Consider the following 19307-nt stretch of genomic DNA (forward strand, 5'->3'; position numbering starts at 1 on the left):
TTTTTTGCGATTGAATCTTTTCAAAAATCTTCAAATAACAATGACTTCAAAATGCAAATAAAAAGCACAATTGATTGTTTTTATACAGAAGTTTTTCTAACTTTAAGAACCATAAAAACTGCCATGAGTTTGTAATCGGTGCTTTGTAAAAGTACTAAAAAAGAAATCGAAATACTCTTTGTTTGCGTCAAAGTCAATCAGATACAATAAGTGAGGCAAAATTGCCGTGTTTCCAACAAAAAAGGTTTGAATTGATACCAACAAAAATCTATGTTAGTACATTTTGAGAATGCTTTTATACATTACAAAAATTTTGTTATTTTATCAAGCTTGTGAATATGTGCCTATGTAATATTTCGGCGTAATAGCTCATTGTTCCGACTTTCGAAAGTAACGGAATATTTGTGCTCGGGGTGGGTTTTTTTTCTTCAGACAAATTTCGACTTTTTAACTATCCATTTTGTCGGAATTTTTTATATCGTTCGAAAGCTATTGTTGTCCTGAGCTCAAATTTGAAAAGATGTTTCACCTGTGACCATTTTTTGTAAAGTTATGGGGGTTTAAAGATTGCAATTAAAGACTATTAACGGGGGTTTAAAGACTATTAACGCGCAAGCGGAGAGTTAATCCGTCTTAAAATCGTTCCAAATTGGTTGAAAGAAGCTTAATTGCCATAATTGATTTGTTACAAGGAGCGAAACCTATCCTTTTGTACTCTATATGGCGTGTGGGGGGATAATTTTTCAAAAAAAAAATTAAATTTTTGAAAAAAAAAATCATTTTATTTTATTTCATTTATTTTTTTAAATGTTATTACTGCTCCATAAAACCTTAAAAGGCAGTCGGAACATTCAGGGCTTCGCCCTGATACGAGTAGTCTTGTTTAACATTTAATTTGTAAGTGTATTATTTGACAACATGGTAATTAACTTTCAAAAATAAAATCTAAATAAGTTTCATGATCACACCACTTCTCTTGAAACGCACAACTGTGCTTATGAAAAGCTAGTATCCGAAATCAAGTCTTCAAACAACTTCTACCTTCGAAATTTCTTGCAGAATACATACTATATGCTCGTAACTTAATTGAATGCTACGTCCTCACAAAAAATGTTTTTTTTTCTCAGGAACATAAATTGTGGGATATTATAGTGCAATGGGTCTCTCTTCACTTAAGTGAGGATTGAAAAACTGAGACGATTCAGATTCAATTCCTTCAACGCCAACCCTCTTTCATCCCAGCAGGGAATCAACGACAAGTGCTCGTAAGTTACAAATTAACCCCCTTCCCTCCCCCCTCAGGGCAAACATCCGACATTTTTCACAGAGCAAGGACAAAGATCCAATTTATTTTGTTCGCGTAAAAAATGCTGTTTTGCCCGAACTAATAGTGACTGCGGCAGTCGCGTCCACGTTTCGCGAGCTTGCCGACAGAAGGTAGCACTCTTTATAAAAATTCTTCGGTCAATGCCAGTTTCCGTTAACTGAAAGTCGGCCAATCGGAATTTTGTTTACATATTGAATTGGTCATTCTAAGAAGTGAACGGAATTGACCATACAAAAACTTCAGTCTTTCCGTAGATTGAAGATACTTAAAAACTCCTTGCGCGACAGAATGTGGTAATCAGCTGGTAAATTCTGTCTTTTTTAATAGAACTAATTTTTCTAGAAATATGCAGTGTCTACTCGGTTATACCCACCTAAATTGATGACAAAAAAAATCAAAAATATTGCTAAATTGGAATGATGTTTTCAAGAAGTCGAATTTTTTCTAAGAGAGAGAGAGAGAGAGAGAGAGAGAGAGAAAACACTTTTTTGTTGCATGAAGATTTGCAGTTACAAAACCGATTGTGGATGGAACAAGTGTACATTATTATTAAAAACATGAATAAAAAATGTTCCATCAGTCACTGAATATGTAAGATTATTTAGATTATATAGAACTCTCCTTAAGAAGTAAAAGGGAAGTTGGGTGTTGGTAGAGTCTATCTTTCATATGTATTAGAATTTGTCCTCTAGCATGCATTTTTTGATTAATCTGTTTAATAGCGTACAGGAGATGATTTTTAAATTAATTTGTTTGATATCGTACAGGATATGATTTTGGTTTGAAGTAAATTTTTTTTATTGATGTAAATAGGAATGAAACAAAGAAAATGGTTTTACACAATTTTGGCAGAAGAATTGAGCCGGTGCGATGATTAAAGCGGAAGTTAGAATTCGGAATTTTGGAATTCTGTGTTTTTCACTCACATATGTGACAGAATCTCTAATGTTGTTGTTCATGTCAATTCGTATATATCTTTTTCTCCTTTAGTTGCTTTTTCAGCTTTTCTAGAATTTCTTCAGTACAACTATTCAAAAGCATACCTGGATGAAGTAAATTGTTTAATACAAGGGTGTTGAGTAAAAGGATTCTGGTACGTAGAGGATTTTCATCTCTGATGCCTTTGGTTGTTTGTATTGCACTAGCCATCTTCTGTAACAATTTGTTAATTTTTTCAAAAGTGAAACAACCATCTTTGTTAACAACGAGAAACTTGACGGATTCAGATGTTTTGACTTTGTTATTTCCTACTTGCAGCTTGCAGTTTTCTATGAGTTTCTTTTGTGATGGAGCAGAGATATTGATGAACTGAGTTTTGTCTATATTTATCATTGATTGGTTGTAAAAAAAAAGGACAGTATTCTGTCGCAACTGCTTTCAAAGAGTTGTGTTGCGGAAATCGGATTTGGATGGAAACTTAGCAGTGTTGTATCATCGGCGTACTGTACAAGAGTACAAGTCTTGTCTCGAATTTCTATCATATCATTAACCTATAAGTTAAACAGCAGAGGTCCTAGTACAGTACCCTGAGGTACACCTTGCTCCAACTTGAGCCAATCTGAATATGCACTTTTCACAATTGTTTGCTGCTGTCTGTTTTCTAGAAAAGAATTTAATAGATCAGTGGCTGAAGATCAAAACCACGATTACTCAATTTTTTTTCGAGGACATGATGTAAAATTGATTCAAAAGCTTTTGAGAGATCTAAAAATGACACTACTGCTACTTTATTTTTATCATGATGGGACTTGATTTTTCGATTTTTCTGTTTTGTACAGAACAGCATCATTGTTCGAATAAACCGGATTGTTTGGGGTTTAGGATACTTTTATCAAACAAAAATTGATATATTTGAGCTGAAAATTTTTTTTTAAAATAATTTAGAGACAACTGGTGTTATGGAACCTGGACGGTAGTTGATTGGATTTGCTGTATCTTCTTGTTTGAACACGGGAAAAACATGTGCTCTCTTCAAGCCTTGTGGAAGTTTAGCTTTTGAGATACATTCGTTTTTTTATCATAATTAAAATAGGGTTGATTATGTGCACACTGATTCTTAGTGCCCAAACAGATTTAACTGGATCCTAAATGCATATCGATTGGAAGTAACAAAAGTGCTTCAATTAATTCTTTGTGAGTGACATATCTGAATTGAAGTTTTTTGGTATCAGTTCTCAGAGCAGTAGGTTTGGTGGACCTTGAAATTGCAGGATGTGTTTTTTTTATAGACGCCTAAACTTGAAAACTTGTAATTAAGCCAGTCAGCTTTCTTTTTGTTATCATTGATTAAAATACCGAATGGGATCCGCAATTCATTTATCTGGATAGTTTGCTTCACTTTCACTGTGTTCCTTATGGAGTTGATGAAATTCCATTGCTTATTGGAACTGTCAAATTTCTGAAATTGAGCTTCGATCTCAGTCTTGTATAACATTTTAAGTTGATTTTTGCATCTCTTACTCGCGCATTATATGTTTCATAATCTTAAGCAGTAAGTGAAGTTTTTTTTCAATCTCAATGATTCGTCTATTGAGCTTAAAACTTTTTTGAAAATTGAAGTGGTGGTTTATTACGGACAAATTTCTTTTCAAGTGGTGCGTTCTTATTTCAAACTTCTGTGAATATTTGTTCGAGCTTAAGTAAATTATTTGAAACTGGTTGTTTTCGGTAGATAAGAGCTATGGGTTTTGGTTCAGGTTCTCACAAAACTGGTTTTTCATTGTTCTGTTTCTTGTTTAACCTCAACACTCGAATTGGGACAGTTTTCTCGTTTTTTACCATACTAATACACAGTGTCAATAGATGGTCCGTATTAAATGGTAATTGAGCTACAAGATTTTCGTTACAGAGAGAATTGGTTGTAATTAGATAATCCAAGAGAGATCTGCTATGTAACGAGTTATATGTTGGCAAGAGAGATCTGCTATGTGTCGAGTTAAATGTTATATACTAAAATTTTATTTGGTCTGAAAAAAATATATGGCTTAATCAAATCGCTGAAAGTTTTGGCTTCTGCTTTGTTCAGGTACTTGATGTTGAGATTTCCAGGGATAGTTTAATCTTTGGTTTTCGAAGCTACATAGTCATTACCTTTCATTGTGTCTTCTATGAATAATTGTTAAAATTGCTTGTGTGGATTGTAAACAACAACTATTATGTGCCTTTTTGATTGCTTGGTTATGATTGGACTAAATTCTATCCAGATGCCTTCGAAATTGGAGGGACGTAATAAAAATTAAGTCTTCATTGATCTTAAGATTAAATTTTTTTGGCATAAAAAGAAGTATTCCCCTCCTGAGTTTTGACCAGAGCATGTTTTATTTCAGTGACATCGGATCATGATATGGATTGAAATACAGAACGAGTAAGTGAGATGACTGCATTTTTCATCCAGACAAATTTCAGTCAGACCAATTAAAGTGCTTGAGTCAATAACTTCTGAAAGGAAACCTATTTCAGCATATTTGTTTTTTAGGCATCTGCAGTTTACAGATGGAAACTTGATGTACTGGACAATATCTGTTACGTGAGTCATAATTATGACAATTATTGTTCATGTAATCACAAGTTTAGTTATTTGTGAAGTTTGACTAATCAAGTGCTCTATAGCCATAGCTCGTCAATCATTCTGGGTGTTCGCGGCCCCACGAGATTAAAATGAGCTAGGTTTTGTGTGGTTCCTCTGAGGGTGCACTGGGCAGCAAGAATTAGAAGGGTTCTGAAATATATTTCGAGATGATAAGATCGATAGTGGTAGCACCTTTTCCATTATGGCATTCTTTGAAGTATTTACGGATCTAAGCAAATATACTTCATCATAGAAAAATGACTTTTATTTGTCAATCTGAATAACTTTTTCGTAAATTTCACGTTTTTTTTTGAATTTTGTTTGAAATTGACTTGTTGAACTTGGTTATTCCTTTGCCACTTGTTGAACGAGGTCCTGATTTAACAGGAGGAACTTGAAAAATATTAATAGTTCCAGGCCTGAACCTGTGCTCTATTTCAATAATGGACTCGCAAAAATCTTCAAACAGCTCTTCGACTGATTTGAGGAGTTCTCTCGTCAGAGAGTTAGTGCCATCCTGGAAAGTGACTGATAAGAACTCAACTTCATTGCACTTTCTGATTACTGAGAGTTTGCCTCACAATAAGACCCACGGTGAGATTGAATTGTCACGTCTTTGGGGAGCTCCTTTGTGTCAAAGTCAGCTAAAAAAAAACTTAAACCAAAAATCAAGTTTTATGTACCGATCGAAATAGTACAAAATCAAAAGTAGTTTTGACTACTTTTGTGTTGGGGCTAGCGTTCGGAACAGAAATAATTGGTGACGTCATTAGAAAACTTACAAGATTGTATATCTGAAGATAGCACTCATCTTTTTTCTCTGAGGCTATTTTTGAGAAGACATCAAGCATCATGGTGCAAAGTCAAGAAAATCCAAAAATGTGCCAGGAAAAACCCAGAGATGCCAAGAATAGTACGATGAAAATCCAATATTCAGTGCCCAGTGAATTCAATTAGTGTTGCATTTCACTCCTGAAACTATTTATTAAGTTTATCACAACAATTTGGCTAAATGGGCAGGCCGCATTCTCATCTGGCTCTAAATAATCTAGCAAGAGAACTAACTTTATTCCAGATTATCCTATTTCATTTTACTCTATTCCATTCCAAGATTACCCTAAGCCAATCTACCTCACGACAATTTACCTTACGCCTAAGTTAAGACGGAATGATAACAGCAAAACAGTGATCGCCGCAGTTGCACCAACGTGTAGAACGTGTACTACAGAGGGTAGGTCTGACTCTCTAAAAAATTAGAGACGGTTTTCATCGCGAAGCAGCTCAAAACAATTATTTATTATATCCTGTTATATTCTTGTTAAACTATCTATGTAAAGTACTTAGAACTAACCAATCATGATTCATAACTAACAGTATGATACTGACCTTGCAGTGAAAACACAATTAATCGAAACGTTTTTCAATAAATTTGAATACATCTTTAACCTCGATAGCACTAAAAAGAAATTCGATGACATCATTGACCAAGCATTAATGATTACAAAAGCTTACGAACCATTTTTCAGTAAGTTTGATCACTTTGCACTAATATTCAATTTTTTAACACCAAAAGAACGAGATATTAACTGTTCTCATGAAATTATGTTATAGACTAAACTCACACACACTTGCACTGAACCTAAATTTATCGAACGACATTTACTTATTAGTTCACCACACCGCAATCTCCACCAAAGCTTCATGGTTATTAACTCTAAATATACATCACCTCACTTTCCAATTTTCAAATTTTGCATAAAAGCAACTAACCTTCACGGCATCCTCCGTAACTATAATCCAGTTAGACATTTTTTTATCTTTTGCCCACTCACCAACATCTTCCCATTTGAAGACTTCCGCTCCATTTTTATCCCGCTTGAGTATATCCAACCCGTGTAAATTACCCTTTTAGAAAATATTCAAAATTTCAAGTTCAATCACAAGTTATATAACCTCATCCAAAACTCTAACCACGAATTTTCCGCAGTCACTGTAGAGTTTAAAATCATCCGCGCGCTTGAATTTTTTTGGCCACTCTTACGCACTAAAAACGTAATCCAATTGCAAGCTAAGCAATTTTAAAAATGAGACACCATCAAAACTAATTTCCCACATGGGTTTTTCTCAGAAGCCGATCCTTCGTAAATATGATTTCATAAAATTATTAATCAAAAACGAATTAAACACACGTAGGTTTCATCTTTTCCTTTTGGTCATTTCTCTGAAAAAAAGTTTAAAAAAAACAAAAATTAACATCAAAATCTAATTAAACTTAGATTCAATTAAAGTTAGATTCAAGTTTGCAATCTAACTTTTTGTCATAACTTATATGTGTGCAATAAATTTAATAAGTAGCGATGAAATTATCAAAGTTTTAGAGTTTCACAAAACGAATTAGTGAACTGATAATGAATAATAAATAATTAATATTAAATTTTATATGTGCTCCCATTCATAAAATTTGATTTTCTAATTTCATTCTCCCACATTTCACCCACTCTTTTTACAAAAATTGGGTAACTCGCCTCCTTTGAATTGTTTAGTTAATAAGTTTCTATTTTTACAAACTAACTGTTAAAAGTTTGCTCAAAGTTTCATTCAATTTTTTTTTGGTTAAAACTTTTTCTCTAATTAGATCATTTGGTTTTGTGCCCAAAAAAACCCATATTTTAACCCCTATATAAATTTCGGAGGTATTGTACGCTTGATCCATTAATCCAAATCACTCCTTCTCTCATCATATTTGTAGAAAAAGGAAAATTTTGGGATCTACCTACAGCAAGCCGCTAGCTACAAAAATGAGGTGATTGATACGATGCGTAAAAAATTGAGCAAAATAAATAGTTTCGATCAATCCAATTACCTGAAAAATGGAAGAAAAAATGGAAACACCGAATTAATATCAATTCTCACGTTTAAAGAAGTAAGAAACAATTTAAAGAAGTAAATTGTGTCCTTGTTCAGACGTCAAGAAATGCTGACTTTAGTTTAAATAGTAGAAAAAAAACTGAAAATGTCCAATAGCTGAAAATATTTTCATTATGTGTCTTTCTTAGTGATCAGTGCGCTCTTGAAGGTAGAAACATCAATAGGGATTACTCAAGAGCTGATTATTGTTTTTGCAGCTGAGTTATTGGGTCATCTAATAACAGCAAAAAACTGGTTGTCTTTAAGTCTTAAGACGGATTTGGTTTGAGGAGTTCATTGCGGAACGAATAATTATCAGTTACTTCAAATTTGGCAAAAAGGTTTGAACGTATGGAACCAGTTCAAAACAATTATTTTTTATATCCTGTTATATTATTGATAAACTATCTATGATTAGTACTTAGAACTAACCAATCATGATCCATAACTGCCCGTATGATACTGACCCTGCAGTGAATGCACAATTAACGGAAAAATTTAACGGAAAAAAAAGCTTACGAACCAATTTTCAGAAAGTTTGATCTTTTTGCACTAAGATTCAGTTTTCTAACATCGAAAAAACAAGATTTTAACTGTTCTCATGAACTTCTGTTAAAACCTAAGCTCACACAATTACACTTAATCTGAATTTATCCAACGACATTTTCTTCATAGTTCACCATACCCCAATCCCCACCACCGCTTCATGTTCATTTACTCTAAATATACATGAACTTACTTTCAAATTTTCACTTATTGAAAAAAAATCAACTAACTTTTATGGCATAAATAAATCAAGTAAGAAAAATTTAAATCTTTTGCCCCCTCACAGACAACTTCCCACTTGAAGACTGCCGCCCCAATTTTATCCCGCATGAGTATATCCAACCCATTGAAGTTTCAAGTTCAATTCACAATTTCAAGTTCAATCACAAATTATATGACCTCATCCAAAACTCTAACCATGAAATTTCCGCAGTCACCAAAGAATGTAATATCATCCGCGCGCTTGAGTTCTTCGGCCACTCTTACGCACTAAGAACGTAACCTGAATGCTAGCTAAGCTTTTAATAAACTCAGACACCATCAAAACTAACTTCCCACATGGATTTTTTTTGGAACCCGACCCTTCATATGAATGAACTCAAAATAGTATTAATTTAAAATAAAGGAAACATTCAGCATTTCTTTACATGTGTTTCATCTTTGCTTTTAAGTTTTCACCAGTCATTTCTCTGAAAAAAGTAAAACAAAAACCAAAGTAAAAATCAAATTTTATATAAACTTTCAATCTTGTTATCTAAGTGTTTGTCATTAATTATATGAGCGAAATAAATTTAAAAAGTAACGATGATCACAGTTTTGCAGATTCACAATACGAAATAGTAAATCGATAATGATTGACAAAAAAACGTTACCAACTTTTTTATGTGTGCTCCCATTCGTAAATTTTGATTTTCTAATTTCCTTTGCCCACACTTCACCCAATCTTGCCACGCAAATTGAGTACCTCACCACCTTTGAATTGATAAGGAAATAAATTTCTAGTTTTACAAAAAAACTGATGAAAATTTAGCTTACCTTCACGCGTTTTCAAAACTTTTCTTTCATCCGGTTAGAGCGAATTATAAAAAAAGTTCACACTAACCAACGCAGCTAACTAATGCCTTAAAACCATTTGCATGTCTGATAAAGTCTCAAGGTACCCAAACCAGGTGAAAACCCAGATTGAAACTGAAAAATTTTTTCTGATGAACCTCGCTTGTAACTTTTATTAAAAGCCCTTGCAACACAAAAACACTAAGAGAACCTTATAAACTACAATAATCTGTTTTTGAAAAAAAAGACACAACTAAAAAACAAAAAAGAAAAACACCTGATAAAAAAGAACAAAAAGTTGAGCATAAAAAAACTCTGCTCGAAGAGACGGTAAAATAATACTCCCACAACTGGCCTAACCCACCAGTAAAAGACGTCTTGAGCATGCTTTATAGCAGCCGGCCTCATTAACCGCGCTAAACCAGGCTTATGATACACTCCATTTTTTTTGACGTGAGTAACTCTAGTGTAAGCAATTCTTTAAAATAACCAAAACTAATAACAATGCTTTTCCGAAAACAATTAACAACAATCACAACTATAACTGAGTTCACTAAAAGGTGGTGCCGATATAAATATCCAAAGTAAAAAGATTTCTCAGAGCAAAAGGAACGAGCAGCATAGGGGATGAAACTCGATGACATTTCGACTCTCGAATGGCAAATCTATTGGTTTCTCGCCGTAGTCTGAAGCCTCTCAGGATTTAAAGTATAGAGCCAGCATCGCAGCAAAGTTACCCGTTGAAGAAGAACAATGACCAAATCGATATCGAATCATACGAATCCTAGTCACTTGGCGCTTCACACAGAGAAGTCAAACCCTATCTCGCTTTTCGATGAATAGTTGAGAATGCACGTAGTGTCGCTCTACTTAAAGAAATCAACACGTCACTGTTTAATACTGCAACCTAGACCCAATACCTCAACTCAATCATGATACTCGAAACCCACTTCTGAAATACCAGCAACTGTACTCCTTCTCGCTCTATGAAGACAACTACCCCACAACATGAGCAACTGTTTCTTTCCTCTCTTCACGCATTCAATGCGTCAAAAGAGGTTACTCCAAAGAATCAAGAAACTCTTTCATTCATCCCTCAGAAGAACAAGCTTATAACTTTAAGCTTTTTAAACCGCGGATGGGTGGAACCAGTTGAAAACAAGTATTTACTATATCGTATTATAATCTTGATAAACTATCCCTGTAAAAACTAATCATGATCCATAAATACCCGTATGATACTGAGCTAGCAGTGAACGCACAATTAACCAAAAAAGTTTTTCATTAAGTCTGAATACATCTTTCACCTCGATAGCACTAATAAAAAAATCGATCACATAATCGATCATGCATTAAGGAATACAAAAGCTTGCGAACCATTTTTCAGTAAGTTTGATCACTTTGCACTAATATTCAAATTCATTACATTGAAAGAACGAGATAGTAACTGTTCTCATGAAGTTAAGTTAAAGACTAAATTCAAACAAACTTACACTTTTTCATAGTTCACTAAACCGCAACCCTCACCACAGCTTCATGTTCAAAAATTCCAAAAATACATCACCTTACTTTTCAAATTTTGTTGTAGCTGTCTAAGTTTCTGTTTCTCTCTCGCGAAAAATGACACATTTGATTTTAAATTATTACATAAATTTAGCTGTTTTCTAAAATTGCAAGTTAAAAACTTGATATTTATTAAAATTTTCTTAAAAATTTGTTTTTTACTTTTCACGGTACAATGATGGTTCATGAGAAACTATTTTCAAAGATTTTTTCAAAATCGTAATAAAACCTCGCTTAATTTTTCTTGGACTACCAAAAACGAATAGCAAAAAAATCACTTCGAGCTTTTTTGGACTACTGAAAAGGAATTAGGGAATTACAATTTTCTCTTATGGTCTTTGTTCCTTTATGTCCTAGGATTTGTCCGTGAAAACTAATGGCTCAAATATATGTACTTTCGTGTCAACTTTCAAAATAATAGAAAAAAAATATGCAAACCGTGGTCGTCTTGCCCGACAAAACTAGCAGCTGGCAAGTTCTTTCTGTGCTAAAGACAAAATCGTTTAAGACTTAAAACAGAGATATTAATTTTTTGTAACTTCTTCTGCTCAGATTCCATAATTTTTTATAAGGAAAAAAATTCACATTTAAAATTTTTTTTTTCTCGTATCAAGCTCGTGAAAATTCCAGAAGCACTTTTATGCACCTGTGCCCTTTTATGCACCTGTAGTCAGCTTTTTGCGAATAAAAAAATATGACAATCAAAAAAGTCAACCCTCTAAACGCAATTTCAAATACAAATTTTTCAGTTTTGAATCGTTTAACAAAAAATGTAGATCAACTAGTTTTCATTATTTCATTTTGAATTGAGTTTTGAGCCGATTAATTTCGCCGGTTATATCATGCGTTAAAGTTTTCTCTAAGTGCATGCTAGGTGAGGTTTGCTAGACATGTTAGAATTCCAAAAAGCAGTTTTTGACAAATTTTTTTTTTATTAATTGAGAAAAAACCCTTAGGTGGAAGTGCAAAACATGCAAAAAAATGGGGCTTAAAAAAGGACAATGCAAAGTTTCCAAATTCGTAGTAAAGCGCTGTGCCAGCGGCAAAAAAAAATTAGTATGGATTTTCTCCAATTTAGTTCTGATATATCTTTTTGTATTAACGATATGTTACATGAACAGACACAAATTCATCATTTTGTACTAAAGTTTTTTTTTGTTTGGCGAGAGACGTTAAAATACTTTTCCTCATTTTTTTTCGAGTTTCTACATCAGAATAATTTGACGGCAGTCGGAGTATCCAGGTTTTGCTTCAATTGGATCCTTATCATGCAATTGTCTATTAGCATTTGTCGACTTAAGCGCAAAAGGAATCAAATTCACTACTTTGAGTTTAAGTCCGGTGTGGCTTTCTCATAAGTAACTTCGGACAAGGTACACTGTCTGTTCGTCACTCTATCCTTTTTTCGGCCAGATAGATTCGTGCAATTTCTTAGTCTAATAACGATCCTAATCTTACTTATGTTTTTTTAGTCTCAATAGATCTAGTTTATACTGGTATTCTTGCGAGGTTAGAGGAGAGGAAGAGCAACTTTTTTCTAAGCTCAATTTATTCTTCTCTGCCTGAAACTATAAATAGTTTCAGTCTAACCAAGTTTTGTTAGTTTAAGTCATGAATCATGATTGGTTAGTTCTAAGTATTTTTACAGGGATAGTTATCAAAATTTAACTGGATATACAAAATACTTATTTTGAACTGGTTCCAATTACGCATTTTTACGAACAAAAAATTAGTGGAATTTTTATGGTAGCGCAATCTACATGTGCCAGTTTTCTGAGAAAACAGCTAAATTGATGTAATATTTTAAAATCAAATTTGTGATTATTGCCGATAGAGAAACAAAAACTTAGACAGCCACAAAAAATTAGTATTGATTAACTAAAACTTTGATAAAAATCTCAAAAAAACTGTATTTGTGTACAAAGTCAAAATGGCAAAAGTTTTAAGTTTTGCATCTGTTTGCACAGTAATATGACCAAGTAGCTTGCCTCAATTCAATTCGGTAAGGCTTTTGAATCGGATTAAGTTGCTATCACGTTATTAGAACGAAACAAAATTCATTGTCAAACGGTTTGACTTGTCTACGACATTTGAACTTTATTCTTTGCCGAACCTAATTTTGCCACATTTTTGACATAAATATGCCGCCAAATTAGTAAACTGAAAGACTCAAAACTCAAAAATCAAAAAGAAATCATTTAAAAAAGAAACAACTAAACTACGATCTGAAATTGGAATCTTAATCAACCAAAACGTATTGCCATTGTCATTGGCCCACAATAGTTTTTTAAAAAAGAAACAGAAACCAAGGTTTTTTTTGTTTGAAAAATCAACGAACCCATCCTTATACTAACCAATCATATTGTTTACTTTTTTTCCTTTTTTTTGGATTGTAAGTTCCAAAGAAAAAAAACTCAAAATCATTTTTTTTGTTACAATACAATTACGAGGGTTCCATGTAATCAAAGGAATTACATATTGGCCATTTTACATTTTGTCTGACACGTCAAAACGTGAATTAAGTTTAGGAGACATAGTCAATTAAAAATGAATTCAACCTATGATGCTGTTTTTAAAGTCATAGAAACAGACGTAGAAATTTTAGCAAAAGCAATTAACCAAGCCATAAGCGATTCCGACGAAGTACAGATCATGAACGATTTCTTAACCGAATTGAAGAGCTTGCTTGACGATGCCAATAACGAAACAGTCAAGATAATACGCACCGGAACGGACCAGCAAGACTCAATCATTGAACGATTGAAAACTTTGAAAGTTTTGTACCGAACGATCCAACTACGATCAAAACGATACGAGCATACCCTTAACAACACTGCCACGTCTTCTTTAAACTCATCACGAGTAGCCAGCAACGTCTCGACGCCTTCAATAATACGACAAGCCTTGAAAAATCTTCCCCTTCGACGCCAAACGGAAAGTTTAACCCGTAGTACTACTACACAAAACGTCACCATGGACCAGGACACCCCGGACGATTTGCCACAATTTTCTGGATTGCCAGCAATCTTAAACGCTACTTCAAACCACAGATCAAATTCCGCCCAGGAAAATTCAGGACTCCTACTTCGCCCCGGATCTAACAGCGACGCCAATACCTTGGATCATCGCATTCATCAACAACAAACAGAAACTCTTGGAACTCAAACTGCCCATGGAACTCACCTCCATCCTCAGTCAAACCTCTCATTGCAGCAGCCGAACGCCGACTTGTCACAAAGTTCAAACCTTCAGCCGAACCACCCAGAAGCTCAACTTCAAGGAACGACTATAGAATTGAACAATAGAACTCAACTCCAAATCGACAATCAGCAATTGACAGCAACAGTGGGACAAAGACCGAACTCAGAAGCTCAGAAGCTCAACTTCATCAAATCCAAGTTTTCAATCAGCAGATGAACGCACCAGCAACCCGACAAAGAAATGTTTCAGCGCCAAAATTTCTTCCGACAGCAACTTCAAAAGCAGCTCAGAGTCAACTGATTGGACAGAAAATCACACACCCAATTCTTGCTCCCCAGACAGCTAGCCCCCCACATGGACTATACCGGCCTTCAAGCCAACAACAGAACCAGCCTTCAAGCCAACAACAGAGGACACATAATCCGAATAGCGCCTTTAGACCCATCTTGACGATTGGAAATCAGAATTCAACCAATCATCCCCCCACCAACGTGTTCAGCGGACACCAGACGACAGCTAAGGGTATCAAAAACATCAACGGAGTACCGATACCAGCACAACCAGCACTACTGCCAACAAACCAAGGAGATCAACGAACAGCAACAAATTGGACCTCCAGCCAGCCGACCCTGACTCACCAATGTACACAACCTGCCATACGATCGTACCAGGAAGGATTTCTGGGAACCACGACAGCATACAACCCTACGAACATGCCGACATCATCAACAACAGCCTTCACTCATGCAGGCTGCAGGGGACCAACAGGAACAACTCACCCAAATATCAACAGACCTCCCCCTCATCAACATGCAGTCCATCAACATGCAGCACATCAACATGCAGCACATCAGAACCAGCCGACTTATTTTCCGATTCCGACCAACCTTGGAACAGCACCGACAGACCACAACCATCATCAAACGATCTCGAAGACATTCAGGAAATCAGTGCCCATTGTCAAACCATTCATAACCGACGGAGAACCTGAACAATGGTTAGATTGGATAGGACTGTTCAACGCAACCATCAACAGCACCGACATGACAAACTCGGAAAAGATGACACATCTGCAGAAACTTGTATCTGGAGATGCCAAATCTCTCATCCGAGGATATGGATGCAATGGAGCAATGTATGACGCAGCCCTTCAGCGACTGGAAAACGACTTTGGTAACCCGACGAAGATAGTTACATCCTTCCTTCGACGACTCGACGCCATCAGCGGCCCCAATCTACGACATACCAGAAGCTACAAGGACCTCGCCAATTTCCTACAGACAATGATCGATGCATTCACGACACTTGGATTCCAGCACGATCTACACTCTACGACAAATGTCCAAACAGTTTTGTCAAAACTGCCTACCCCTTGCCGACTAGAATGGAATAGATACAATCTGCAATGCATTATCAGACAACCATCACTCATCGACCTCACCAATTGGTTCAACATCTACGTCGAAGCATGCAGCGATTTGCCGAGCAACAGCAACAACAACAACACCAGAAACAGCAGCAGCAGCAACAACTACAACAGCAGCAAGGATCATCATCCAACGGTCACACCCACCAACATGGACCATCGGATCACCGCGCCAATCAGAACAACCGGAACCAGCAACGCAGCCAGCAGCAACATAAATCTGGACAAAAGGATCAACGACGAGACTTTTGCCCGGAGAAACGCAATTGCCAGTACCTTGGAAAATGCCAACACTTCATCGCAATGAACCCAAAGGACAGATTACAGCATGCCAGGGACCTGCAACTATGTTTCAACTGCTTCAGCCCCCACAAGTTCGCCGACTGTCAATCAACGCAAACCTGCAGCACAACCCAGCAACCACAACAACAGCAGCACCTACAACTCGACGACACAGAGGGATACAGCTAACCGGAACTCCAGACAACATGACGACATCACCAACTGCAGCACCAGCATAAGCAGAAGGAACTCGACTCGCCACATTCCGACCCTGCCAATAACGATCTCTCATGGCAAACATAGATTTCATGCCTATGCAATGCTTGATTGTGGCAGCAAACTGACATTGCTTAAATCATCAATCGCCCTCCAACTCAAACCAGATCTGCAATTAGACGACACCATCCAGCTAAACCAAGCACTGACATCATCAGACACAGCTTCTACAAAGATGACGATCGCGATTGGACCCTAAACCAGCAAAAGCAGCCATTTCAACTAAATGACATCGACGTCATAATGGATTGGAACCTTTCCCAATTCAACCCTGAACTCGTCAACTCCATCAGCCAAAGGAACGAGCCACTTCAACACATTCGGATAGCTACACTGCCCTCGAAAGAAATCGGAACCATCATTGGACGCGATTTCGCTGAACTCGTGACACCTTCAGAAGTAATCCATTCAAAACAAAATGTGCCTATTGGATGGAAAACGCCACTTGGATGGTCTCTCTGTGGACGCGACAATGCAACGACACCCAGCGACATCAACAAAATCAACTTCACGACAGACGATACATTGTTTCGCCACGTAGCTACATGGATGAAAATGGACGCCGAAGGGATTTCAACTGACCAACGCAGCCTCTCAACAAACGACAAGGAAGCTCTCCGCATCTTGGAATCTTCAACAACCCGCTTGCCCAATGGACACTACCAAGTTGGAATGCTTTGGAAACGTGGACAACAACTGCCAAACAATAGATGGCTTGCCAAGAAGCAGCTCGACAGCCTTCTCCAACGACTGAAGAGAAACACCGAGATGGCACAGAAATATCAGGAGACCATCGACACCGACTTGCAGAAAGGTTTCATAGTCAAAGTTGATGATTCCCATGAAAACTCAACAGGAAAATGGTACCTTCCTCATCATCCAGTGACAAACATCAATACATCAATAAACCTGGCAAGGTACTCCGAGTCCTTAATGCATCGAGCATCTACAAAGGAGTATCACTCAACAGCAACCTACTAACTGGACCAGAGCTCCTCACAAACCTTACTGGAATCGTTATGCGATTTCGCGAGGACCAAATCGCTATTTCTGCCGACATTGAAGCAATGTTCATGCAGGTCTTCGTGAGCCCAGAGGACCAGCCGTATTTGCAATTTCTGTGGAAGGACAACACGGGCCAATCCGCAACCTTCCAATACACCCGCCACATCTTCGGAGCTACCGACTCACCATGTGTTGCCTGCTACGCCACTTGACAATGTGCGAAGGACAATGCCGACAAATATCCAGCCTTGGAGAAAATATACATGGACGACCTATACAAAGCCGTTTCAACACCGACGGAAGCGACACAGTTAATGAACGACCTTCAAAAGATGTTCAGCCTTGGAGGTTTCAACCTCACAAAATGGACCTCAAACTCTCAACAATTCCTCACAACAGTCAACGAGAACCACTTGGAAAACAGCGACAGCCTCACCAAGAAGGAATGACCCCTCGAAAGAGTTCTTGGAGTGAAATGGAAACCAGACACGGACGTCTTTCTTGTGGAAGCAAAGAAGTTTCACGCCATTGACAAGAAGGACTTAACGCAGCGCAAACTATTGAAGTTTGCTTCTTCAATCTTTGACCCGCTTGGAATTACGATGCCACTGACAATTCGACTACGACAATCACTTCAACTTGCCTGGACCTCAATGGGACAAACCTCTAAACATTGGGCATTTAACAGACCTCAACGATTGGATAGACAAGCGAAGCCAATTCAACGACATCTGCCTGCCCCGGATTTACTTCAAACCAGAAACGAAGATACTGGAAACCCAACTCCATGTATTCAGCGACGCCTCCGAACTTGCCTTAGCATCAGTTGCTTACCTCAGAATCAGATACGATGACGACACAACGGAACTCAAGTTCGTCATCGGAAAAGCCCGAGTAGCACCCATCAGCAGAATGACAATTCCAAATCTCGAGCTTCAAGCCGCCACTAACGGAGCTAAACTGTCTCGTTCCATCAAAGAACAACATGACATACGAATCGACAGTACGACACTATGGACAGATAGTACAACAGCACTTCATTGGATAAACTCGCCGAATCAACGAAACCGGATCTTGATTGCCAACCACCTGAATTTCATCATGGACTCAACATCTTCACTGGACTGGAGATACGTGCCCAGCAAAGACAACCCTGCAGACGACGGAACACGTGGTTACAAAGCATGTGACATGACTACCGATTCACGATGGATCAAAGGACCAGACTTCTTGTTAAGACCATCATCAGATTAGCCTAATCACCCGCCAACACAACCTACAGCTGATATTCATCTGACAGACAACAACCCACAACCGCCAACATCAGTAACCGACTTCAACCGATTTAGCACTTGGACAAGAGCACTCAGAGTTACTTCATATGTTCTTCTCTTCGCAGAAAACATCAAAAGGAAGACACGCCAGAGCCTCTCACTTCAACACCTCACCTTAGGATTCGCATGGATCCTTAAACACTCACAGAATCAATCATTCCCCAAAGAAATAGCATGCCTGACAAAGAAAACTGACATTCCACCCCGCAGCCCTCTACAACCTCTTTGCCCCTTCATCGACGATCACGGATACTTACGTGCCAAAGGACGACTACAGAAAGCCCCGCTTCTACTTTGCAGCCGACATCCAGTCATTCTGAACGCAGAAAACTACCCAATACAACTCTTCATGAAGCAAACACACGAAATAAATTCCCATTGTGGAATGGAACACACCCGAAGCATTCTTCAGCAGGACTTTTGGATCATAAGATCACGCAAGCATCTGAAGAAAACTATTCGACAATGCATACCTTGCCGACGCCTTCGACAGGAACCAGTGAAGCCTCTGATGGCAGATTTACCCCTACAACGACTCCCTTAATCGGAAAACAGTTACACCTTCTACTCAACAGGAATTGACTTCTTTGGACCCTTTGCCACGCGGAACAACGACGAGTACAGTAAGCGATACGTTCTCTTCTTCACCTGCCTCGTCACGCAAGCAGTTCATTCAGAAATATGCCAGCAAATCGACACAAACTCAACTCTACAAGCCATACGCCGTTTCATCGCTAGATGCGGTAAACCCAGGATCATCTTCTCTGACAACGGAAAAGCCTTCGTTGCAGCTGACAACGAATTACAGGAAAGCTTTTC

General features: G+C 37.3%; 2 protein-coding genes across 2 annotated transcripts; both read left to right on the forward strand.

Moving 5' to 3' along the window:
* Positions 1 to 16392: 16392 nt before the first annotated feature.
* On the forward strand, positions 16393 to 17366 carry LOC134856976 (uncharacterized). The gene is made up of 2 exons (XM_063873291.1): positions 16393 to 17066; positions 17120 to 17366. The coding sequence occupies exons 1-2, from the start codon at positions 16393 to 16395 to the stop codon at positions 17364 to 17366; spliced, it is 921 nt and encodes a 306-aa protein (XP_063729361.1).
* A 152-nt stretch (positions 17367 to 17518) lies between these two features.
* On the forward strand, positions 17519 to 18408 carry LOC134856983 (uncharacterized). The gene is made up of 2 exons (XM_063873304.1): positions 17519 to 17624; positions 17843 to 18408. The coding sequence occupies exons 1-2, from the start codon at positions 17519 to 17521 to the stop codon at positions 18406 to 18408; spliced, it is 672 nt and encodes a 223-aa protein (XP_063729374.1).
* The last annotated feature ends 899 nt before the right edge of the window (positions 18409 to 19307 follow it).

This window comes from Symsagittifera roscoffensis, chromosome 1 (genome assembly GCF_963678635.1).
Source record: "Symsagittifera roscoffensis chromosome 1, txSymRosc1.1, whole genome shotgun sequence".
In the NCBI taxonomy this organism is placed as follows: domain Eukaryota; kingdom Metazoa; phylum Xenacoelomorpha; order Acoela; family Convolutidae; genus Symsagittifera; species Symsagittifera roscoffensis.